Genomic DNA, 26,182 nt, shown 5'->3' on the forward strand with positions numbered 1-26,182 from the left:
AATGGGAATCCCCATGCTGGGTTCATAGAGGAGATGTGAGTCAATTCCATTAAGGCCCCATTAAGGATGAACTCCGCGAAATCCATTGACTTTCAGCTATCTTTCTGCTCTGGTCCTTCACCGATGAGCTTTGCTTTTGTGTATCTGGGAAGACTGCGGCTGCATTCTTTCCTGCTGCAGCTCTCCAGTGGGGTTCTTCTTCAAGAATTTCATGTGGTGCGGATGGGGCAACTTCTGAGGAAATCGAGAACCATCCTGTGTGCGTTGGTCCCAGCAGAGGTGATGTGTCTTGTGAAGCCAGGGGAAGAGGGGCAGGAGTGCAGTTCTCAGAGCCACAATAGACCGGAAAATTGGCAGGATTTTCTCCTAAGCCCCTACAGGTGGCCCATCCCCAGGAGAGATGAATCATTATTGCATTTAGAATTGTTTCACTAACACAGTTTTGGCTTCACTAAAATGGCAAAGGCAAGTAAAAGTCCATGGTTTTGAAAAAACTGGACCCAACGCATTTTCATTAACTCCGATGTAATGGATCTTATCATTTTGGGGGGAGTTACACAATTAACTTAAGTGAACTATTTTTTTTTTTTTTTTTTTTTTTTTTTTTTTTTGCTGCTTGTTCATAATGGATACATCAAGGACAATGGTGTAAGTATTAGCCTTCCTTCCACCAGGACTGTTTTCCTAGAAAAAAGATCTCTGAGAGCAGAGTTTAAAGCAGAGAGCCCAGGAACTCAGCTCTTAAAGTTGTAATGCTTATTGGCTTTTGTACCACTTGTGAAATGTTCCTTTGTAAGCTCTCAAATGAATGAAATCTTTGTCCTTTTGTCTTCTGTTAAACGCAGGAAAGTCCAAGAAAGGTATGACAACCTCCTCGCTTGGTGTTTTTTTGTTTTCAGCAACTAGCGAAAGGTCATTGTTAAGTCATCTTTAAGAAATGATCGGATTTGAAACTGTAAAATCGTGGAATTTTAGCCAAAGGATCATACATTTTACACAATAGAGAAAAATTGTTGCACGTTTGCTAGAAACCCAATCCTGAGGGCAGCTGCTGTTCACTCACAGGGGCAGCTGCAGGAGCCCCTTTGTTTTTATTACAAGGTCAGACGCTGCAGGAAACCAGAGTGGGTGGGTGGGGGGGAGCATTGTTTTGCAAGACTCAGAATCTAGATAAAGATCAGAGTGGGCATTGTCAAGTATGTAGGCTAAGTGTAAAACAGGAGGCTTCTCCTTTCTAAAGGGCAGGTATAAATAAGGCTGGCTACAGGGGAAGAGGGAAGGATTTAGGACACTCCTACTTATTTATTCCATTTAAGCTCATTGTAGAACACAGACCTGGAGGAGTGAAGACCAGTTTGCGTGACTGGCTTGAATAAATGAGATGCTTATGACTGGGACAGGGTGGCAGAGATGCAGGGTGTCAGAGGACGCCCTGGTTATAGAAAATTTGAGGGACTGTGCTTTGAATAACGGAATGGCATTGGAAAAATCCTAGCTCTTAAAAACTATGTGCTGCTGTCTGCCTGGGAAAAAGAACTGTGTTATCACTATGATCTCGTTTTTATTCTCCCTGTCTTCTGGTTGGTGAATATGCGTGAAAGATGTTTCATTCCAAACGTTGTTGACTAACTGTATGCATGTATCTGAAGCTTATTATTATTTTTTTAACTTCCCAGGTTCCTCTGTAAACTCAGATGGAATCTGGAAGTGTGAACATCCATCTTGCCTCGTTAATCTGGTGTTGTGACTAACACTGCCGAGGATGGCATGTTGAGAGTGTCTGTTTTTCTGGTCCCCGTCATCCTTTTTGATCGTGTCTCTTTCTCCCTTTTTCTGTCTTCCCCCTTCATCCGTGACTCCTGACTCGTGCTGTACCTTCATCTCCTGGCTGTGGACTATGGTTAGGAAGAATGAATTTCTCAGCAGGTGAGCTATGCTAGGCTAATTTGTCAGAAAGACAGATTAATTTTATCCTCTTAAACCCAGATTATAGTCTTAAATCATCTCATTTTCTCTATTAAGCCCAAATAACTATTTAAAGTATATGACACGGGCACCTGGGTGGCTCAGTCAGTCAAGTGTCCGACTCTTGATGTAGATGAGGTCATGATCCCAGGGTTGTGGGATCAAGCTCCGTGTTGGGCTTGCACGGGGCTTGGAGTCTGCTTAGAGTCTCTCCCTCTCCCTCTCCCTCTCCCCCCTCTTAAAAAAAAAAGGAAGGGGGTGCCTGGGTGGCTCAGTGGGTTAGAACCTCTGCCTTCATCTCGGGTCGTGGTTCCAGGGTCCTGGGATCGAGCCCCGCATCGGGCTCTCTGCTCAGCAGGGAGCCTGCTTCCCCCCTCTCTCTGCCTGCCTCTCTGTCTACTTGTGATCCCTGTCTGTCAAATAAATGAATGGAATCTTAAAAAAAAAAAAAAAAAAGGAAGGAAACAACACACATTTAGAAGATATTGGCAACACCATATATCCCACAGTGGCACAACAGTTAAGTCACACAGGAGTTTTCAGGTGTAATTAGCCAGAATTCACAGATCGGCAGGTCCTCTCTCCTGGCTCTCTCGGACAGTGACGAGACTTGCATTGGTTTGGGTTCCTTGCATGGGCTCTGCTGAGAGCCGAGCCTCAGACACTGTCAGCTCTCCCATTATAAACCGTATACTTCCCTCCAGTGGCTATTTCTGCCTGGGTAGAAAGGATGTAGAGCCTTTACAAGGCCTTCTTTGCTTTCTAGTTGCTGTCCCACTGCTGAATGTTATTCTTGCTACATAATTTAAAAACAAAAACAAAAACAACGAAGTAGTCTCAGGGTTTGGAAAAGTCTCATTTTTCCCAGTGCACTTACTTCGTACCCCCCCACCCCCACCCCAGACAGTAGACACATTCCACATCCTTATTTAGCCACCGCCGAGACTGGAATTTATAGATGAGAAAATGAATTGATTCAGCAGCTCTTTAGTTCATGACCTCCCCATACTAAATAAATGGGGATCCCGTGCTGATCAGGACACCTGGGTCCCCCTCCCCGGGATAGCTTGCCCCTGTTCTGGGTTTACCTAGCTGCACGAGCACTTCTTGGACCTCCTACCAGGGGACCCTGGTTTGGTCCTGCTGCTCTCCTGGGGTGTTTCCTCCATTAAAAATCTCTGTACCTTTGGACAGGCAGGCCAGAGCCTGGGTCCCAAAGCCAGCTCTTTGGAATCACACGGGTGCAATTCCAGAATCACAGGGAAGAGGTCCAGGCCTTTATTTGTGATTGCAGAAGTAACTGAATTTTTTGAAGTTCAGGAGGGAGGAGGCTAAGCAAGGTGGTCGCTGAGTTCACTGTGATTATTAGTAGAGGGTTGCCAGGTGGGAGAAACGAGCCTGTCCGTGAGGTAGAACATTTCCACTCACCCTGGAAACAAAATTCCTGTGCCAGGAAATACATGCTCACCATCAGCACGTTACTTCACTTAAATGGCCCTGAAAATCTAAGGCACTCGCTCATCCTTCCACCAGAAGGGTGGAAGGTTCTCAAACATAGAGCCCAACTCCAACGAATAATGGGGTGACCTGGGGGAGTTATGTTCACAGCCCTTAGCGTGCTGCACACAGCCACGCTGCTGGCCCTTGTGCCCACATCTGACATCTTTGAGTCATTTTAGTGTGCTCTTTCTTCACCTGAAGGTCATAAGTTCATTTTCTTATTTGCAATACTTTTGGGGGTGGAAATAGTGGACGATCCCAGGATCAGGACCCACCATCTTCTCTGCTCCTCCAAGAGGGTGTTAGTGGCATTATAGGGATTCGCCTTTCTTCCTGTCAGTGCCGAGAAGATAATTCTCATATGTTTTAAATTACGTGGCTGTCTTTTAGGGATTCGATTTCATACGACCACTAGGAAGTGGCTTCCACGATGTCAGTGCCAGCGTCGAAGTTTTCTTTGCCAGTAGGGCTTTTTTGAAAGCGTTAGGAAAGATACATGTGGGACTTTTTCAAGTAATTTCTGGTGTTGTTTTTTGTTTGTTTGTTTGTTTTTGTCCCTCTCCTTTTCATAATAACTGGAAACAATTTAAAAGGAGCGATTAGTAATTCCAAAAATTCAAGTATCAAAGGTAAATATCTGAGCAATGATTTTTTTTTTTTTTTAAAGGCACAGGCTCCACGCTTATGAATGCACTGGCTTCACTTCCTGCTCCCCGCGTTAATCTCTATGATTAATGGCCTTCTAGCCGAAGTGTCGTGCTGTGCTATCTTGTGTTGCATCTTCCCTTTGCTGAGTGATATGTGGCTCTTGTGTGTGTATTTGCAATATCTAATTACAGCTTATATTAAGGAAGGTTATTTCCCCAGAAACGCCCTCATCTGAACTAACATATTTGCACTTTGATATTTAAAACGACTCCACATAGTTTGGCCATGCAAACTCCCCATGGAACTAAAACCATTTTACAGAAATGTATCCGATGCTTTGTTAAATCCTCATGGATGTGGCTTCTGCTTTTTTGACATTTTTCATTACCAATTAAAAGCCTCAGTGAGGGTAGGGAGAGCGCAAGGAAAGAGACGAAATTCAAATGGTCCAATCATTAACTCTTAATGGATCTGGTAGTAAATTTGATGAGGGAGAAGGGGGTGGCAACCTGCTGTTGGCTAGAGAAACATGTTCTTAATGGTTGAGGAATTGGTTTATCCGTTCAATGTCTGCTTCCTGCCTGTATGGTACATAGTTGAAAGGAAGAATAGTTTAACTTGCATTGCCCCGAATCAGCCACCAGCAAGCAAGCCAGAGCAACAACACGAAGTAAAAGCCAGTGATCTAACAGGCCAGTTGAGCAAGTACCAGGGTAAGGAGAAAGCCTGGGACTGAGAGCACTTTGGCTGCTCTTGATATGAGTTCTACCTTGTCCTCCGGTTGGCCAGCACTAGCTGGCTGAGGGCTGACGGCAAAGGCAGAAAAACAAGAGAGCTCTGTATATGGTAATTAGGAGGGGTGCGCCAATTGGGAGGATTGTTTTAAATCAGTGGCTGTGGATGTTTTAAATAATGAGCAGGCAAGGAAAATTGAAAAAAAGTGAGAAAAATGTGCAGTTTGGATTTTTACCAGATTAAAAGTGTTAGTGATAATATGAGTGAGATACGAGTTTCTTAAATCCTACACCTCGATGGTCCGCCTGCTGTTTTATGACCAGATGGAGTGTTCCTTAAATTTGAATACCATTGAGGAAGTGACTGTCCTAAGACCACGCTATTGCTTGTCACCAGGAGTCATCTGGCTTCCCTTGAACCCAGCTACTTTTAGAAGATACAGGGCCTCTCATTGTGTTTCTGGTCTGGTTTGGTTTGCCTGTTTGTTTGTGTGTGTGCGGTTATATTCTCAGTTGCGCTGAGATGTGGGAATGGCAAAGGAGAATGTGAGATGATCCACTGACGGAAAAGATCACGCCCAAGACCACCTCGCTTGCACTGAGCATGATGCTGTGTCTTTGATCTTCTTGGCTTCAAAACAAATTAGACCAAAGTCCAAGTTTTGTATGCAGATGTTTTGGGTTGCTGGTTTGAGTCTCAGAAGATCTGAGACTAGAAGATGAAGCATGCTAACATATTTATGGCTCTTTCCTTAGGGTATAATCACCAACAGATGAGTGATGGACAAAGGCAGAAATCTTCTGACTTTTACAACCGCACAGCCTCTGAATCAAATGTCTACTTGAACAGTTTCCACTACCCCGATCACAGCTACAAGGACCAGGCCTTCGACACACTGAGCCTAGACAGCTCCGATAGCATGGAGACCAGCATCTCCGCCTGCTCACCTGACAATATCTCTAGGTAAGATGTATTCTTCGTTGGGGCTTCCAGTTTAGAAAAGCACCTGCTGGTCTCATAAAGTAAAGGCATCAGTGTGGAACAACGTGTACGTACAAGCCCAGATTTCAGAGACATAGTCTATGGGGCGGAAGAGGGTTGAGTGTCATGGCAGCCTTTGAAAGTAATTTCCTTGTATCCTGTGTGGCTTACCCAGTCAGACATCATATAATCCGTTTTTCTCCTTTACTCTATTTCTTTACATTTGAGTTCACGTGTATACTGTGCTTCAAAATTTACTTGCCTCTATTGGTTGACTCCAGGACTCATTAAGACTCCTTTCGATGGAATAAAGAAATCCGACAGTATAGTAAGAACTTCGAAGGATTTCTTACATGTCTGTTTCATTTAGAGGAAGGGTTTAGAACTGTTCCACATATTAAAATTTTGGTAAGGATTTAATCATTCACAGTCGTATTCATACTTTGAGGCAAGCAAAGATGGTCTTAATGGAATTAGGGCTAAAAGCACATCTAAAATATAGATCTGGTCCTGGTACTCTGCCCCTTCAAAAACTACTCCCCTTTGAGTAAAGTCACGCCCTAGAACCTGCATTCTGGATCCATCCCAACTCACCATTCACTCTCTCCTCCTGACATGCCTCACAGGGCTTCTTATTAATTGAGAGGATAATAAATACTCAAATCTCTGTGCCTTTGACCATATTGGTCCCAGGCCTGGAATCAAATTGTTTGTTCACTCATTGATTTACAGGCTCCTTCATTCATTCCACGAATACTAATGGAGTGCTCTAGAGTCAACAGTGGTGGGCTGGCATTGGGTCATGCTAGCTGGCAAGTGCCAAATGTGCATATTTTCACCTATGTGTGATCAGTGATGTCATGTTGGTAGTTTGAAATTGACCATGGTGGGAGTATATACTCCACATAAATGGACATTTGCTATATGTCAGGGTTTTCATTTCCCTCCAGAGAACTGATTTAACCAGGATGACACTGTCTACCATCAATTTATCCTTCCATTTGTGTATTCACTCAATCCATACTTACTGAGCACCAGTAGTGTCTGGCATTGTAAATATCTTTACCATCTCCATCCCTCTACTCCCATCTGAGCGTAGAGAGACTTTCCTTATCTATTAGGCTTAAACTTAGGTTGGAAACTCAGGAAAAGCTCTCCTTTAGGGCCTTTTCCTTCTGTGTTCCCACTGCACTTGACTCTTTTTTCTATTATATCACTGATCACATGGCAGTATAAAATTTTCTCTTCAGTAATTAATTGGTGAATTCCTCAATGTCAAGGAGGCTGGCTGATTATCTTTTGATTTCTATACCCAGCAGAGATCTTAGCAGATGGTAGGTATTCAGTAAGTGTTGGCTGAGTAAATACCTCAGGATACAGTAAAATGGCCATATTTTTAATTTTGTTATTTTTAAAATTTTTGTTTGGTCTATTTTAATTGGCTGAATTGTTCAGTCATTGATTTATAGGCTCCTTCACTCATTCATTCCATGAATACTAATACTATGATTTCAACCTAAGAAACATCCAATATTCAGTAAATGTTAATTGAGCACTTATGTGTTCCAAATGCAAATGTCTAGTTGGGTCATTGCCATTAACAAACTTCCCTCTGTTGGACTGAAGCCGCAGGCTGGAAGCAGGAATGCTTGTACTCCTTGGGCAATGATCATGCTCCTTGAAGCAGATCACAGAGGGCTCTTGGTCCAGATTTACTTGCTTATCTGTAAAATGGAGGAGTTGTTTCTTGAGTACAAGGCAATGATCAATTTTAAAACATTTTGATGGAAAATTACCATTCTGTAAATATAATTTAGTTCTTTATTTGAATAATTTGCTCTCCCCTCACCTATAATAAGAGAATGACAGAGAGAGAGGGAGAGTAACATCAACAAAACGTACTTAGCTTTGGGTTATTTCATGTTTCATAAATGAAATGAATATGAGACTTAACTGTAACCAGACACTATAGCCAGAAAGTGTTAAGGGTGGGGGAAAAGGAGAAGAAGGCAGATATTACATTCTGTGGTAAATAAAGTATACAGTGTATTTTCTTTTGGCATTAATGGGTGAAACATTAATATTATTGGATATACCCTATCAGAGAAGGAAAGGAGTCTCTGGGGAAAAATATTAAAGCAACAATAAGAATTGTATTGCTGCTTGTCACATGGGAATGACCTAAATTGAAAGAGGAGATTATGTAATGATAAATAATAAGGCTTTGGGGGTCTCAGTCGGTTAAGCATCTGGCTCTTGGTTTTAGCTCTGGTCATGATCTCCAGGTTGTGAGATCAAGCCCTCCATCAGCTCCATGCTCAGTAGGGGAGTCTGCTTGAGATTCTCTTTCCCTGACTAAAAATAAATAAGTAAATCTTAAAAAAAAAAAAAAAAAAAAAGAGTAAAGCTTTTTGGGGGTTGCCATTATTATTTCAGGTTAGAAGGATTAGTGTTTCGTGTTATTCAATATTAAAAGATGCAGTAGCTCACTTTTTAAAAATTTTCACATGACTACATTGGGGGAGACACTTGAGCATGTGGAAGGGGTGGACAGCAAACCAGCTGGCACTGGAGATGCTCTGGTGACGCCTGCTGTCCTGCAGTTGTCCAGGCCGGGCCAGTATGTGCTCAGAACAGAAAGCCTAGAATGTTGAGCAATTATTCATAAATGACAGTAAACAGACCAATCAAATGTGGTGCTTTCTGAATAACAAGACACAAACAAACTCAGCCACCCAGCAACTATGATAGCTTGGTGACAAGAGAAGTAAAAGAGCATTAAAAGCGAGAACCCAGGGCACCTGGGTGGCTCAGTGGGTTAAGCCTCTGCCTTTGGCTCAGGTCATGATCTCAGGGTCCTGAGATCAAGCCCCATATCGGGCTCTCTGCTCAGCAGGGAGCCTGCCTCCCCCTCCCCACTGTCTGTCTCTCTGCCTACTTGTGATCTCTGTCAAATAAATAAATAAAATCTTAAAAAAAAAAAAAAGCAAGAACCCAGATTCCCAACGTCAGAGGGACACCCATGTTTCAGTGGCATTTGGTACTTAGTTGATATTTTGGAAACAGTTGATTATTCTCCCCTCTTCCCAAATAATTGTGAACATTTTGTACCAATACTTCTTTGGTGAACTCTTGATAGCTTAACCTTTTATTTACCTGTGTTTTTAAGATTTTGTTTGTGTATTTGAGAAAGCATGCAGGGAGGGGCAGAAGGGCATGGAGGAGGAATCTCAAGCAGACTCCGCACTGAGTGCCAAGCCCGACGTGGGGCTCGATCCCACAACCGTGAGATCATGACCTGAGCCAAAACCAAGAGTCAGGTGCTAAACTGACTGAGCCACCCAGGTGCCCCTATTTACCTATTTTGAGCCGTCTTTAGTAGAGAAATACACTCTAAGCATTTGCCTGTCTTGGCATTTTTCCACTCTCTGCCTCTTCCTCCCCTCCAAAAATGGAAAGTAAATATTCATCCCTTCAAATGATCACGCTACACCTCTCATATTTAATGGCAGGGAACAGCAGCAGTGCAACAACGGGTACAGGAAATTACCCAAAAAGGATCTGCTTTGATTATGATTACCAAGCGTTACGACTTTGGATCTGGACACTTAAGCACTGTGACAGGGCAAGAACTGAATTTATTTTTAGTTGCCTGCCCTGTTGGTTTTTCTTAAAATGGTTTCCAGAGGTAGAGAATGAGAATGATTCTGCTAAATACACCGAAAGAAGAGGACAGCGTCACCGTGGAGCCTTCCTGGCAGGTGGTTACCCATGACCACGGCCATTTTGTATCCTTAGTTCACGCAGACCTGCCCTGGCGGTGCTAGCAATCACAGATAACCAGTCACCACGGTCAGAAATTACCAATAGTATGTATTTCATTCAGCTGTCTGACCCTCTGAATGTCAAAAAAAGTTGAAGCCAAAGTAGAAGATACCTGTCACAGGCTTAGTATAAAAGGGAGAGGGAGGGGAAACAAACATTTGGCTTCTGTACCACCATCTACTTTAAAAAAATTCATGCTATCCTGGGGTGCCTGGGTGGCTCAGTCGTTAAGCGTCTGCCTTCTGCTCAGGTCATGATCCCGAGGTTCTGAGATCAAGCCCCGTGTCGGGCTTCCTGCTCTGTGAGAAGCCTGCTTTTCCCTCTCCCACTCCCCCTGCTTGTGCTCCCTCTCTTGCTGTCTCTCTGTTGAATAAATAAATAAAATCTTTTAAAAAAATAAAAAATTCATGCTATCCTAAGGTAAGCTTGTATCCACCATTATGATGGGAAATAATATGATAAACATCAGGCAAATGGGTAATCAGAAACTAATGTTTGGAATGTATATTATGACAACACATCCTTAATAAGAACTTCTTAAAGTCAGGTAGCAAGAGAAAGAAAAGACTAACACGTCTTCTCTTGGTGAGATTTGTTAAAGCTATGTATTAAAATACCCTGAAATGATACGTATGTTAAAGAGGTAATCGTGCTGAAATTCTACTGACAGAAGCCTGGTCTTGTGGTTTATGATGTCACAAGAAGCCATTTGTAGAATTACAGAATTACTCAGAGCTGTGGGTACATTGGGCCTTTGCTTTTTGTTGAGACATCATTTTTGTGTCTACTAGAAAGTTACTTGAGTCAGACAGTATGTTTGCTTTTTCAGCATCATTACTTACACCCTAAACAAACAAAAAGCTAAGAAAACAGATCCTGGGTCATAGGAAAACGGCAGCTGGGAGTCCATTCTGCATAAAACCTCTCTTCTGCTGAAATTACTGACTTGGCCTAGACCGTGCAGTGTTCTGCACACCGCCTACAATGATATGTTATTATCACAATTGCTATTACTAATTTACCAAGCCCTGACCTTGCCCTCACACTTGGAGAAAATGTTGGGGGAACTTGATCCTTCATTGTAGCTTAAATGCCAGCACTGTGCATGTGGGGCAGGGTGCAAGACTGGGCATGGAGTTGAGGGCAATCTGTGGCCGAACTTGGGTCTAAGGGATGCTTTCATCTGAATTTGAGATGCTTCAGATTTCTTCATTTTAGGCAAAAGTTTGTATTCTGCTTTTTACCCTAGATAGTCAACACACAGTGGCTGCATTTTATTCTAGGGAGTTCTTTCAGAGGAGATGCAGAAAACCAAAGTGATTGGGGGGTGGGGTGGGGGCGGTGAGAGGCAGCCAAGTGCCAAAGGGACCAGATGTGTCAAACCATGTGAGAAATGGTTAGGAAGGGTCAGAGGGCTTGCTGTGTTCTTGTAATATTCAAGGAGCTACTGAATAGAGAAAGGCTGGATGTTTTATGAGGAGTAATAATTTGCTGAAGCTGAAAAAATACTTGAGAAGATTAATTGAAAAGCAATATTCTGGGATACTGGCTCTTCTTCTCTTTTCTTTTCTTTTTTTTTTTTTTTAAGATTTTATTTATTTATTTAAGAAAGAGAGAAAAGGAACAGAGGTAGGAGCAGAGAGAGAGGGAGAAGCAGACTCCCTGCCGAGCGGGGATCCCCACGTGATGTGGGGCTCAATCCCAGGACTCTGGGATCATGACCCAGGCCAAAGACAGCTGCTTAACCAACTGAGCCACCCAGGTGCCCCCAGCTCCATGCAGTGGCAATACTGGTGCACTGATGGCTGTCTTGGAAAGGTTTTATGTGTCTTTGTGGAGAATTTTGTTTAGCCCCCATTAGTTTTGTTCTGTTTTGCTTTGCTTACTTATTTTTTGTACACCGTTGTTCTTTGCTTTTCTTTTTAAATTTGTTTCTGTTTTTACTTTTGCCTTTGAAGTGAATATTCTAAAAAGCCATAAAAATCCTAAATCTGCTATTTAGATTTCCTTTACCCTTGGTGAAAGTTTTGTTTTTCTTTATGAATATGGTTTTTACCAAAGTTGGCCAGATACACAAAAAAATCTTCAGTTGACAAAATAGCAGAACATGACTGAGTAGGAGAAGTCACCAAACTAGTCATCTTTATATCGTTAATGGCCTGATGACTCAGTATCACCAGCATCCTTACGGCAGTCACATGTAAGATCAGAAATGTGTGCCTGCCCTTATGAAGGTCAGAAGTTGGAACAATGGAAAGAAACATGACTCCTCCTATAATGTGGACGCACTTGAGAAAACAAAGATGAGTGTTGTGTTCTAGGTAATGCAGTATCAAGCTTATCTTCAGGGACATCAGACTCTCCTTCTGCATGGCAAGTGCTCAGTATTTCACTTGCTGACATCGGTGTCTGCCGTTGATGCCATGGTTTGACCGGTCTAGACTTCTCCCTGCATTCCCATTGCAGCAGCCTTTCCTTTTCAGTGTAGGCGCAACCCTGATGGGACAGAAAAGTAAAGATGGCGGTGACAGAGTATCACAGAGCAGCAGGAGTTTTGCTAAATAAAAGTGGTTTACCTGTCAAGGAAATATTAACATCAAAAATAGCAAAAGTGGGGCTATAGAGAATAAGTAGGTATCTGTGAATACAAAGTCTTTTTTTAACCAAATAACCAAAGAAGCTTTAAAGTATATAAAATGTAGCTTAAAAAAGTAGGTGACTTTAGGTTTCTACAGGTTATGAACACTCAGGTGGTAAGTGTTAACATGTATCATTGTTTTCATGTATCAGGTGTTTTCAGAAAATTGAGTTTCTTTGGAGCAAAAGTTAAGACATTTATGGAAATATCGCCAAATAAGCAAACTGAATATAATTGGCAGAAAATTAACTATAAATATTATAAGATAAATGGAAAACACCCTGAAAACTTCTAAAAAATGAACAAAAAGATTTAAAGACAGATAACTATTTGAAAACTTACCCCCAGGATATGCCCAAATTACAGATTTATGAAAAACCATGAACTGAAAATATTTGTTTCTAACCAAGTTATTTCCAACCCATTCATCTGGATAGGTTTCAAGGAGCTCAAGGTCATACTTAGGCCAATAAATGGAAGCTATAGGAAGATAGACTTTGACTCAACTTAAGTATCAACATTCTAACAATGTTGTCCAAACAATGAAAGAAGGGATACAGGAAGTTTTTCCATAACTAACAATGCTCAGGCACAAACTAGATGAAAAGATGAGTATGTTCTAGAAAGAACTAAAGGACGGGGGTTAGATGGGGGTTAGACGATTGGTAAGTTTTTAAGACCTGAGACTTCGTGAAATTAAATTATTTATTTCCAAATCAATAGGAGACATAAGACATAGACACCTGATGTCACAGACAACACAATCAAATATAAACACAATACTGTGTGATTACAGGGCCTGATGTTTGTCTTTGGCTCTCTTAGCTGAGCTGATGAAGTGTGCCACTTAACATCTATGACCTTGACTGTTCTCGATAAAGAAGATACACATTCCTGTACAAATATTAAAGATGTTTTTCTTTAATTCTTACTGGTTGAAAAGAACAGAGCTTACCCCTTTGTACCTCCCCCAACAGTTCATGGAAATGAACTGTTCTCTCTTTATCAGGAGAACACACCCAGCTAAAAATGGACCCAATGTAATCCTGCAAAGTACAGAGATTAGTTAAGCTTCTAAGGAGACAGCAGTCCTAAGGCTGTCCCTTTCCTGGATGGATGCAATTTTTCTAAAAGACAATTTTTTAGAGTGGCTTTAGGTTGACAGCAAAATTGAAAAGAAAGTACAGAGAGTTTCTATATACCCCCTGTCCCTGAGCACACACAGCCTCCCCCATTGGGTTCACTTTTGATGTTATGCATTCTGTGGGTTTGCACAAATGTCTAACATCATACATTGATCATTATAGTGTCATAGGGAGGGTTTTCATTGCCCTGAAACTCCTCTGTGCTCTGCAGATTCATCCTCCCCCCCCCCACCCCCCACCCCACTTTAAACCACTGGCCACCACTAATCTTTTTTACTATCTCCATGGTTTTGACTTTTCCAGAATGTCATCAGGTTGGAGTCAAACAGTATTTAGCCTTTTCAGATTGGCTTCTCTCACTTAGCAATATGCATTTAAGCTTCCTTCATGTCTCTCCATGGCTCCATAGCTCATTTCTTTTTAATGCTAAATAATATTCCATTGTCTGGAAGTACTACAGTTTATTCATTTTCCTGCTGAAGGATATCTTAGTTGCTTCCAAATTTTGGCAGTTAGGAATGAAGCTACTGTAAAACTGCTGCTACTGATTTTAGATAAACCATATGTACTCTGTTACTGTGGTCATTTATCTCGGTAAAGGAATTAGCCCTGTGTTTGAAACATTCTAGATTTGAGTTGTTCAACAGTATCATATGGGGAGATTATACTAAGAATTATCCTTTTCATTTTCATATAAATTCATTTTTATGTCAATGCATCTGGCATGAATCCCTACTGTGTGCCAGGCGATGGAAGATACAGGAACAAAAGCGTCTCTGTCCCCAAGAGAGTCTAGAAAACAAGCATTTATTAAATGGCTACACAAGTCTACACACATAGGAAATAACATTGGTTCTCTATGGCTGGGACATCAGAGTAAGGAAGTTTTGACCTAGGTCATGCCTTTTTTTCTAGAACACTCAAATGAAATATAAGAGAAAAATAACATTTTTAGTTAGTGTTAATCATTTCCACGTTCTTTTCTTTCTCTTTATTTACCCTAACTGTTCTTGCAGCTTTTATTCCTTTTGGTTTTTCCCTTCACTCATCTGCGCGATGTCTTTCTCAAGATGCATTTCTTTTGAGGCTCTGGATTCCCTTCATGGAGGTTCCCTCATCGGTATGGTGGATGAGTATTATTGACAAAACTGCCACCACCCTTCTGTTGCAACTTTTAGAGGTTTTTGTGTGTGTGTTTTTTTTTTTAATTGGCATCATCATATAAGAAAGAAAAGTCCGTGTGTGTGTGTGTGTGTGTGTGTGTGTGTGTGTGTGTGTATTTTTAAAAGTAACCTCAAAAAGTAACCCCACAATGTGGGGCTCAAACCCATGACCTGGAGATCAAGAGTTACATTCTCTTTTAACCGAGCCAATCAGGCACCCCCTAAAATGTACACGTGTATAGAGGCATAGCAAAAAAGCAGCTGGGGACACACTTCCAAGCCAAATAAAGTGACTTCACACCATAGGTGTCATGTTTATAGAACTTCGGTGATTGTCTTATTGGCCTGGTATCTCTGAACAATTAAAGAAACAGGGAACCCTCCCACGGTCCGTAATTTGTAGACTCTGGAAAAAGCATCTTGAAAACATACTTTGTTAGATTTAGTTGGGGTTTATTTATTTATGAGTAAAGCACTCTACTTTGGTATTATCTTTCTTGCCTATAGTTTGTCTCCTAAACTGAGGTAAATCAATGGCACCTACAGTTTTCAGAGCTGAATTGACTGGCCCACTCAGGCCAATGACTTTGCTAAGTAACATCCTTTAAATGACCCCAGATCGTGTCATGCGCCTTCTGGGAAGCTGTGCGTGTGCGTGCTTGTGCGTGTATGTGTATGTGTGTCAAGAGACCTCAATCTCAAGCAACATTCTTAAAAGGCCTTTGTGTTCTCTTCAGTGCCAGCACGTCAAATATTGCCAGGATAGAAGAAATGGAGAGACTTTTGAAGCAGGCTCACGCAGAGAAGACCCGGCTGCTTGAGTCCAGGGTAGGCGTACTATCTTTACACAAGAGGTCTGTGAGGCAACGGTTCATCCTGCCTGCACGTGACAGGAAACTGTCCTTGGGTCTTGAGAAGCAATATAATCTTGGGAGTAATCACTCAACCTGTTGGCCTCATTTATATATATATATATATATATATATATATATATATATATATATCTGAAAAGTAACGGTGGTAGAGAAGATTTCTAAGGCTCCTTACTGCACCACAATTTTTTGTAATTTAAAATATGTCGAGTGTCAGCGTCGACCGAAATGAGTGCTTTGTATTGCATTTTCCCTTTGATGGCCACTTTGTTTGCCTGCCAGGGAACAAGGAGGAATGTCATATCTTTATGGACTCTCCCTTCCTTGCCAGCTTGTGTGAACTGTGCTATTATAATATTTAAAATCCCAAGTTATTGTGACTGTATTTCAAGCCAGAATCTGAACTTCCTTAGGAATCCCCCCAGATGCCTTTACATCCTGCCTTAAAGGGCCCCTCCTTTCCTCTTCTGACTTCCCTCTGAGCTTCCTCTGCCACTGACCTTAAGCCAGGAAGCCGCAGAGCAACAAAGGGACTGGAAGGACCGGGACTGAGGGCCTTCGAAAGGAGGGCTAAATGCCTCGATTAGTGTTGGGTGACAATTTGTGATCCTCTTTATGAAAAGTGGGAGAGTGGTGGTCGTCTGTATGAAATGACTGAATACCCCAAGTGGGATTTTCACCTAATATTCAATGGTTGATTAAATGTGGCGGCTGCCTTTTCTGTGTGAGATGATTTTGGAAACTATGTGAGAGAGGTGATTTTAGTCTAGGAGGTCTATTGAAGCACCCAGGCTATACAACCAGCAATTATCTAGTGAGAATTTTCTTTCCATTAGTTAGAATCGTTAAAGGGTAACCAACATGTCTTAATTTTGTTCTGCATGATGATATTTAGGAACGGGAAATGGAAGCCAAGAAACGAGCTCTGGAAGAAGAAAAACGACGCCGAGAACTTCTGGAAAAACGATTGCAGGAAGAAACTAGCCAGCGGCAGAAGTTAATTGAAAAGGAAGTAAAAATAAGGGAGAAACAGAGGGCACAGGTTGGTGCGACAATCTGGATGGCTTAGAATAGGTCGCCCCCTGGTGGTCATTCTGCAGAAGACGGTCATGCTCGTCAGGATGCCTTTCCAGACCCCTTGCGGTCAGCAGCCCTTGACATGTGACTGATAAGAGACAGATGGGGGGTTCAGAGACCAAAAAATGGATGTTTATCTCAAAACCCATTGGCATCTACTAACCAAATGGCACATTTCTCTAGTCATGCGTGGTACATTTTTATGGGAGAGGCATTTTTCTTCTATCCCTTTTTGTGCAGTATATTTAAAAGAAGCATGTTTTTTTCTAAGTAGCTTTGAAAAACGCAGTTTGACTTACCACTGAAAACAAATATAACACGCAAACTGAACCTTTGGTTGAGGAAGAGAAGAGGGTCTAGTAAGCCATTTTTGGAAGCAAACACTCCAGGACAAATAAGAATTTTACCAACCCAATTTCTTGGTAGTGTTAGTGGGTTTTTTGTTTTGTTTTGGTTTTCTAACCACTGTATTGTCACACATGTCCCTTTGCTACAGCTGTCCACACATGTGTGCAAGGTCACTGAACTCAAACAAAACTCAGGAAAACCACGCATTTCCTTTAACTTCCTCTCTGGCTTATCTCAGAGTTTGAATCTCTGTCACTAAAGATGCCTACATAATATATGTTTGCTGAGGAACTAAAATGAAATTTCATCCAGCGCCCTTTAATATAAGGTTCAAATCCATTTTGCCAAGGCTTACTAGGCTTCATAAAAGGTGTCATTTCCCCTATTCTTTATAGTTGCTGGCAGTGTGATAACACAGCCGTGAGAGACTGACTCTCTTGAAGACTCTTGTGTGTTTTGTGCATCAGTGTCTGTGACATCTGTCTGAAGTCAAACACCACAGAATCAAAGGCAAAATATTGAAGGAAAAGTACAAAGGAAAACGTGTTCATTTTATTTCATTATGTCGATCCTCTGCCAAATTATGATTCGCAGTGAAGGTCATCCATGCCTGCCTATTATTTGAAGCCAAACCAGAAAGCATAATTCTATTTTAATCCTAATGATAAGGTTTGCCTCTAAGTATATATTTAGGTCATTTTCCCCAGGGCAGAGGGGTGGGGTTATTTAACAGAATAAATGAAACGCCATCTTAGAAATATGACCCTTGGCGATATAAGCTTCCTGGATTAGATGATACTTTCCTCCAACCATAGTAAAATAAAAAGCATCTATGTAGCTCTTATTCATATCCGCTCATTGCGCAGCTCATCGAGTATGGCTTTGATTCTACTGCTTACCTTATTTTAGCTTCACTTTTCAAAACCAACATCTCTGCCTTTGATTTCTATCAGGGAGTGTATGTGAGTTGACATGTTATAGCTTTGGGAGATCTTGCAGGGGGTAGGGTGGGGGGAAGTACTAAATAATGTTCACCCATCAGGTTGTGTCTGAGAATATTGAAGAACTGCAGTCAAATGCTCTGCCACTGAGCTATACCCCCAGAATACTGAAGAACTGATGTTAGGTTATATTGGGAGAGGTTCAGGGAACTTCACAGGAAAGGAGTCCTCATCTGGAGGAAGCAGCCAAGGGAACTTCATGCCTCATAGGATTCCCTGTTTTTAAGTGCTAAGTACCTCCTACGAAGCTAAGGTTAATGGCATTTTCCCATTTTCTCGTCTGTCCATTTCTTTTTTTTTTTTTTTTAAGAGTTTATTTATTTGACAGACAGAGATCACAAGTAGGCAGAGAGGCAGGCAGAGAGAGGGGGGACGAAGCAGGCTCCCTGCTGAGCAGCCCGATGTGGGGCTCAATCCCAGGACCCTGAGATCATGACCTGAGCCTAAGGTAGAGGCTTAACCCACTGAGCCACTCAGGCGCCCCTTGTCTGTCCATTTCAAGGAGTAGAATCTATTCCCCTGAGTTTATCCACCTCCCACCCCCACATATTGTAGCATCCTTCTTAAAATACTATGCACTTTTTAAAACTCTAATGTTTATCTCAAGTTCCTCTAATCATGTGGACATTTTAGCACTTAGGCTTTTCAGTTCATGTCCATACCTAAACATCTGTGGCCTGAAACACAACAAATATTTAGCTATATTTAACATGGTTTTCTCTTCCAGGCTCGACCTCTGACGCGCTATCTGCCTGTCCGGAAGGAAGACTTTGATTTGCGAAGCCACGTAGAGACTGCTGGCCACAATATCGATACCTGTTATCATGTGTCAATCACAGAGAAGACCTGCCGAGGATTCCTTATCAAAATGGGTGGAAAAATTAAAACTTGGAAAAAACGATGGTTTGTTTTTGATCGGAACAAGCGCACATTCTCTTATTATGCAGGTGAGTGATTAAAAGAAAACGCTAAGTGATATAGTCAAATCAGGAACTCTCTGTTAAAGAGCAAAGGTAATAAACGTCAGGCTGGATGGGTTGATTGGTAAGTAATAGAATTAATGGCAATCTTGGCTTTGCAGGTATGTATTATTTTATATTCAGGTTAGATAGTCCCCCTGATATGAATTTCCTCTCTAGAAATAATAAAAACTACGTATTATTTAAAAAGTGTGAATTCCTGAGGCACCTGGGTGGCTCAGTCAGTTAAGTGTCTGCCTTCAGCTCTGGTCATGATCCCAGGGTCCTGGGATAGAGCCCTGCATCGGGCTCCCTGCCCAGTGGGAAGCCTGCTTCTCCCTCTCCCACTCCCCCTGCTTGTGTTCCCTCTCTCTGTCTCTCTCTCTCTGTCAAATAAATAAATAAAATCTTTAAAAAAAAAAAAAAAAAGTGAATTCATCTCTTCCAGTTCTGAAATAAGCTGAAGTCCAAATAAGTAGTAAATGGAATTTTCCTTTTTAGACCAGCATATTGGCTTTTAAACCACGAGGCCAGAAAAAGGTTTCTGTTTATTTATTTATGGTCATCTGCCCTATTTAAGTCACACACAATTAGGCAGCCTTGGCTGACAGTCACTCAGCTAGAGTTTATAGACTAGAGTGGTTATTGAAGCAGAGGGTGAAGCTCATCAGCGAACAAGTGAACAAGTAAGTATTTATTAAGTGACTGAATTCTTTTGGGATTCTTTAAATGATGGATTATGAGAAAACTACCCTACTGAATCTTTGAAAAATACAGGAATATGGATGTAACTGAGGTACTTATTAAGAAGTCTCCCGGGTCACATAGGAAACATCCATTGTGAGTCCAGGTAACGTTCCACTCTCTTCAACAATTGAAGAAAAGTAGTATCAAGACAGAGGTCATGAAGAGACCCTTGTCTGTGGTGAAGGTATCACCATTTATGAGCACTGTCAGAAATTGTTACACCGCTGTCATAAATAAGTAAAAACAGCCCAGTCCCATCATCTACGGTGTGAGGTTGGGATACATTTATAAAGAGAAGTGCGGGCGCCTGGGTGGCTCAGTTGGTTAAGCAACTGCCTTCGGCTCAGGTCACAGTCCCGGAGTCCCGGGATCGAGTCCCGCATCAGGCTCCCAGCTCCATGGGGAGTCTGCTTCTCCCTCTGACCTTCTCGCCTCTCATGCTCTCTCTCACTGTCTCTCTCTCAAATAAATAAATAAAATCTTTAAAAAAAAAAAAAAAAAAAAAGAGAAGTGCAAGTGACCAAGAAGCCATGTGAAAGAGGGGGAACACTGTCTTGTGGGGCCCCAGAATTGGGGTGAGGAGGGGGGAGGGTGCATACCTTTGGGAGCACTTTGGTGGGGCTCCAGTTAATCCAGCAGCTAGTGGCCTGAAGCAGGTGGCCCAACCCTCAGGGGTTCCCCACTTGCCTCTCTTGGGCTTTCTGATGTCGGGTTTATTAAGAATCCAGAGATGTTCTCTTCAGTTAGTACAACAGAAAAGATGCTAGTTTAATGAGAAATACCAATTTAGCATCTACAAAGTCCACAAACAAAACTTTGCACTGTGCTAGTCTCCACAGACAACCTCACCCAGAATTTTCCAAAAGTAAAATTTTAATTAGCAACTTCAGACAAAACCGCTTCACTCTTCTCTGCTTCTCTTCTCTTTCCTTCCTTTGGCAGCCTGGTCAGTTGTTCAGTTCCCCTTCCTTCTGACTCGGGTCAGAACCTGTGCTCCTTCTGACCATGTAAATGCATTTTTCCAAAGTCAAACTTCTTGATGATCAGTTTTCATTTTGTTTTGTTTTAAGGACCAAAACCGTTTCGGTATATCAATGATTACTCAGAACTGTAATACATAATACAGGTGAAAATTACATTTCATTCAGGTCTTTATTTTTATTTTTTTTAAAGATTTTATTTATTTATTTGAGAGAGAGTGCAAGAGACAGAGCACAAGCAGGGGGGAGGGAGAGGGAGAAGGAGAAGCAGACTCCCTGCTGAGTTGGCAGCCCCATACAGGGCTCGATTCCAGGTCCCCTGGATCCTGACCTGAGCTGAAGGCAGATGCTTAACCGATTGAGCCACCCAGGCACCACTCATTCAGGTTTTTAATATTTACATATTATATAACTGGCCAGGGAGTCCTAGTTTGACAAATGCTGTTCGTTTGGCTCTGTTTATAGCCATCATTATCTTGTCTGCTCCCCTCACCCCCAGTCCCCAAACATCACCGAGTGCAGGAATAGATCAGTCCACAGGAAGCCATAGAGATCACAGTTCAGGCTGGACTGGACCCCCCAGGCGCTGTACCCCTTCAGCTCCCACTGAGGTAGATGGGCTCTGTGTTTGTGAAGGAGCTGTCACCACGAGTGCTGACACTGTTGTAAGTCCCTGTGCTGATCATGCCCCCAGGCCTCCATATTAACTCGGTACCCTTAGAAAAGTCTCTAAAGAAAACTGAGACCCAGAAAATATATCTGTAAATTGATGGGATAATGTTGTGGAAACTGAATGAATAGCTTTCTCGTGTCAGTTTATAATAGCATTATTGATTCTCTTAGTTCACCCTGTTCTTGTAAGGTCAGTGTTTTTTAAGCTCTTTCCCATATAAGAAGTGCCCTACAAACAAAGGTTTCATTCGCCAGTTTTCTGCCTCCTTGAAACACTGATAAGATTTACTTTCATCTCCAGATTTTATTTAACATCTGTTTTCAGAAAATAAAGTCTTGCTGTGTTCCCATTAATTTTACAGAATCCTTCCCTGTGAATATTTGAGAGACACACTGACCTCTTTAACAGAAACTGATGGAAACCCAATGAACATGGCATGAATTAAAACAGTGTTTCCTGAGAAAGAGTAAAACAAACATACAAATATGGTCCATGGTCAAACAGGGTCAAATAAGTCAGGGAAATATTGAGTTAAATGTACTTTAACAGCTTTTATTTTCCACTGAACTTCTCAGGGCTATTGTTTTTCAGACTAGCTTTTTGTTGTTGAAAAAAAGACATTCATGAATAAAATTCTTAAAAATAGAACAGAAGTCTGTATAATCAAAGTCTCTTTCACATCACAAACGTTCTGACCTTTTCTCCATTTGCATATATGTTTCACTATATCTATGTATTCTTTCTTTTTTTATACAGTTGGGGCCAATTATTCACTTTGTTCATAACTTTGTTCACATAACAGTATTTCAAGATTTTTCTCTAATAAGCACACACAGACCTAGTCTTGAATTTCAGTGGCTGTGTGGATTCCACTGTATGGCCGGTCTCTAATTGAATCAGTCCCTTGTTAAATTCAAGCAGATTTTTTGCAGTCTGCTGCCATAACAAACACAAATCCATGTGCTTGTGCATGAGTAGCTTTGATACAATAAAGCTTGAGGAGTGGAATTGCTGAGTGAGAGGATTATTTGCATTTTTAATCGGTTTGTTTTCCCAAACTGCCTTCCCAAAGCTTTCTTATTTGCACTTCCACCAGCAGCATATGATAGAGTCTCTTTCTTTGCAACCCCATCCATTCTTTTAAAATTCTTTAGTATGCTCGCATGCATTTATGATCTTACAAAATAGTTCAAGAATTTATTAGATCACAGAGGGATCCTGTTTGGTTGCTGGTTTGGTCGGTTGGTTTTAGTTTTTGGGTTTTTTTTAAGATTTTATTTATTTATTTGACACACAAAGAGAGAGAGATCACAAGTAGGCAGAGAGGCAGGCAGAGAGAGAGGGGGGAGCAGACTCCCCACTGAGCAGAGAGCCTGATGCGGGGCTCCATCCCAGGACCCCAAGATCATGACCTGAGTTGAAGGCAGAGGCTTAACCCATTGAGCCATCCAGGCACCCCTGCTTGGTTGTTTTTGCTTGGTTTGGTTTTTATGGCAAATTTGATGAAATCTTAGAAATTGTTTGGAAAATGCTGCATTGAAAGGACATTAAATTACTGACAAGCTTTTTCAGGAACAGGAGAAAAAGCATGCTGAATAAGAAATTCATAGAAAAGGAATATTAAGTAGTGTATTATTTTAAATTATGTCCAAAAATACCCTTCTTACAAATTTCATTACAACAGCTCTACATACTAATGTCTCCGGGACAACCACTAGTCTGGAGAATGTGAGGAAATAATTTGTATCAGTGTCAGTGGTGGTTATAATTTGTGTGCTAACTTGACTGTCAGGAGCTTTGGGTTGTCTTTTGACTGAAGATTTGCTGGAAAGCCTTGGGCAAAGTCAATTAGTCTCTGAGGTTTGGGCTGAGTTTTCCTTTTTTTCATTGTTCTATTCAGTATAGAACTGGGCTAATGCCTTCACCTAAATTATCCAAATTAATCTTAGGTAATTTAAAAACTGGATCAGTATTGTAATAATTATACTGAAATTATAATGTTTCCAGTCATTCCGTGGTGATAAAGTATTTTAACACTATTATTGCAGACAAGCATGAAGCTAAATTAAAAGGAGTGATATACTTCCAAGCCATTGAAGAAGTGTATTATGATCACCTCAAGAACGCTAATAAGGTAAACACTGATTTTCAGATTTCTGTCCTTTGAATGCATAATTAAGTTGGGAGAAAAGATCTTTTTTGAACCCCATACAATTTAGATTTGTTGTTCTGACATAACTGATTGATATAATAATTACGGTTCTAGAAAAGCAAACACAGAAGTAATTAATACAGCTGATCTTTTGAGGGGGAAAAAAGTCATGGTGAAGTGAGAAAATTGGTCCTATTAGTTTAGAAGACCTTGTTAAGTGGGTCTAAGAAGGAGCTACTACTTGCTTATAAGGAAGAGTCTTAGCCGGCTAAGAAGAAGAGCTGTCATTTATGGAGCACGCACTATCAAATAGGTACCGGCTAGAGCTTTGCCTACAACGTGGCTGTGAGAGGACTGATTGACGAGCTCTCTGTGTGAGATCTCTTGTGGAGAAAGTCTGGAAACACACCCGACCTCCAGAAAGCTGCTGCAGGTGGGGCCCCAGGTTCTGCTAGAACAACAGTAACACCAATGTAGAGTTCCGTACATCTAGAACTTTTAAAGAGGAAGAAGCCCTCCCCAATGTCTGAGTCATTTAATGTGATTTCAGGGTGTTTGTTTTACCTTCCTTTCCTTTTTTGCCTTTAGAGCCCTAACCCACTACTCACCTTCAGCGTCAAGACGCACGACAGAATCTACTACATGGTTGCGCCGTCGCCGGAAGCCATGCGGATCTGGATGGATGTGATCGTCACCGGCGCGGAAGGGTACACGCACTTCCTGTTGTAGGGCCCGGACGCCACCGCCGACCGCAGGGCAGACTGCAATAATCTTCTACTTAGAACGAAGCCATGCTCGATCCCAGACGGAGCACCCGGCGCACCCATCCCTCTCGCTGTGTATACTCAGAACTCCTTTCATATTAACAGGAAGTCATTTACAAAAGAGAAGAAAAGGGCTTTACATCCAAAGCTGGATGATAAGTAGCAAAAGGATTAAAGCACCTATGAGGAAAAAAAAAAACACAAAACACTATTTTGGTAAATAGCATCACTTATAGGAACATTTCTTATAAACTATTCTTGCCGATTGTTTACTTCGGTGAAATAAACGGAACGGTTTACAAAATGTGTGTACTTGGAAATATGAAATTATTGTAGCACCCCAGTTATTGGTAGTGACATTATTGCTTATCAACCGGTTTTTTTAAAAAGCATTTTGCTGGAGGTTATTTTATAAATAGAAGCAAGTAAGGGTTTGGAAGGGAATATATTTTTAGGAGGAGTTTTGCCCTAATTATTAAGTACTGCGCCTAAACCAAAGACTTGATACGACTTCTCTTTAATAGTGGTAGTTCCAGGTGATGAATCGCATTTAGTGTTACTCTTCATTTTCAAATGGTACTTTGATGCCATCAACTGTCTAGAAAGTTGACTCTGAAGAGCTACCACTGGTATAAGCTATTGTACATATAGAGCAAGTCACTTTTTGCAAAAGAAAAAACAAAGCTGTGTGTTTTAGACAGAAGCCGCCTTATTAAACAGACATTCGGTCACTTTGAGCAACTTAAAATAAGGAGACTATTTCATGGTTTGCTGAAGATTTCTCCATCCCCAGTGCTGAGAATAAATCTAAATCCTTTAGATTGTCTGTTTCCTCTTTTTTGTGGAACACAGCTGTTGATTGCAGCCTCACGTGATATAGCAATGAATCAGACCTCTGTTTTCACCAAAGAACAGACCAATTAAAATTGTTATTTACTGAAGTAGCATAGTTCTATAAAAAGGAAAATGAATTTCAACTTAATGTTCTTTGTAATGTACTATTTCATTAAGTATTTCTTTACATTTAGCCTTTGTTTTTTAGAGTTAAATTAACTTTTGTTGGATGAAATGACTTCAGGCAAGTCTATTTTATAACAGTTTTTCAAATGACTTTATCCTGGTTTATCATGTTGTGTGTATTGCAAGTATGAACGCACTGTTTCCTAAAAATTAGCAAATGAATAGAAGTAGAAAATGATGGCTTTGCTTACTAGTACAGGTGAAACAATTAGATTGAAAGTGTCCATAAAATCTTTGTCAGGCCTGATGGGGTACAATTCTTAAAACTTTGCAGTATGGTTTGTATACATGTTGCCAATAATAAGATTTTGCAACTGGATGACACATGATTTTACTTGAACAGTGGAGGACAAGGTCATGATTGCAAAATACATTTTTATAATTTTTTTTTCAGAGAATCACCCCAAACCCCGTAATGATCTAAGAGTGAAATGCAATTGCTAACATTTTGTCGGTTAATGTAAAGATATAACTTGTCTGTACTGTACTTTATAGGATTATAAAGATGTTCGAATCAACGTTATATCTTGCATGATGTAGTAAACCTTTTAAAACGTGTGTTAAAATATGTTGAGTATGGATTAAAATGTTGACCAGATTTCACATTTGAAAATAAACTCATCTCTCATGAGGCAGTTACCTGTTGGTAACATGACAGGGAATGGATTAATCAGCAAAAGTCAATTGTGAATCTCCACAAAAGTTGTGTGTTCACATTATGATTTGTAGTTTTATAAACCAAAGTAATTCTTTTTTTTTTAAGATTTATTTATCATTTACTTATTTATTTGACAGAGATCACAAGTATGCAGAGAGGCAGGCAGAGAGAGGAGAGGAGGAAGCAGGCTCCCTGCTGAGCAGAGAGCCCGATGTGGGGCTAGATCCCAGGACCCTGAGATCATGACCTGAGCCGAAGGCAGAGGCTTTAACCCACTGAGCCACCCAGGTGCCCCTATAAACCAAAGTAATTCTGAGTCTCTCTGGTCACA

General features: G+C 41.1%; 1 protein-coding gene across 8 annotated transcripts in view; it reads left to right on the forward strand.

Annotated features, from left to right (window-relative positions):
- Nucleotides 1–25,845, forward strand: part of PHLDB2 (pleckstrin homology like domain family B member 2) — a 217,749-nt gene extending 191,904 nt beyond the window's left edge. For 5 of the 8 annotated variants that reach the window (XM_080801639.1, XM_080801640.1, XM_080801643.1 and 2 more), the window contains 6 exons: nt 5,604–5,811; nt 15,338–15,428; nt 16,368–16,514; nt 18,626–18,845; nt 23,306–23,391; nt 23,998–25,845. In XM_080801639.1, coding sequence (XP_080657765.1) covers nt 5,604–5,811; nt 15,338–15,428; nt 16,368–16,514; nt 18,626–18,845; nt 23,306–23,391; nt 23,998–24,138 — 893 coding nt within the window. In that variant the 3' untranslated portion in view covers nt 24,139–25,845. Of the gene's footprint in view, nt 1–1,905; nt 1,927–4,058; nt 4,095–5,603; nt 5,812–15,337; nt 15,429–16,367; nt 16,515–18,625; nt 18,846–23,305; nt 23,392–23,997 lie in introns of all 8 variants that reach the window. The other 3 variants (XM_080801638.1, XM_080801641.1, XM_080801637.1) reach the window with 2 other exon arrangements.
- Nucleotides 25,846–26,182: the final 337 nt, after the last annotated feature.

This window comes from Martes martes, assembly GCF_963455335.1.
Source record: "Martes martes genome assembly, chromosome: 1".
In the NCBI taxonomy this organism is placed as follows: domain Eukaryota; kingdom Metazoa; phylum Chordata; class Mammalia; order Carnivora; family Mustelidae; genus Martes; species Martes martes.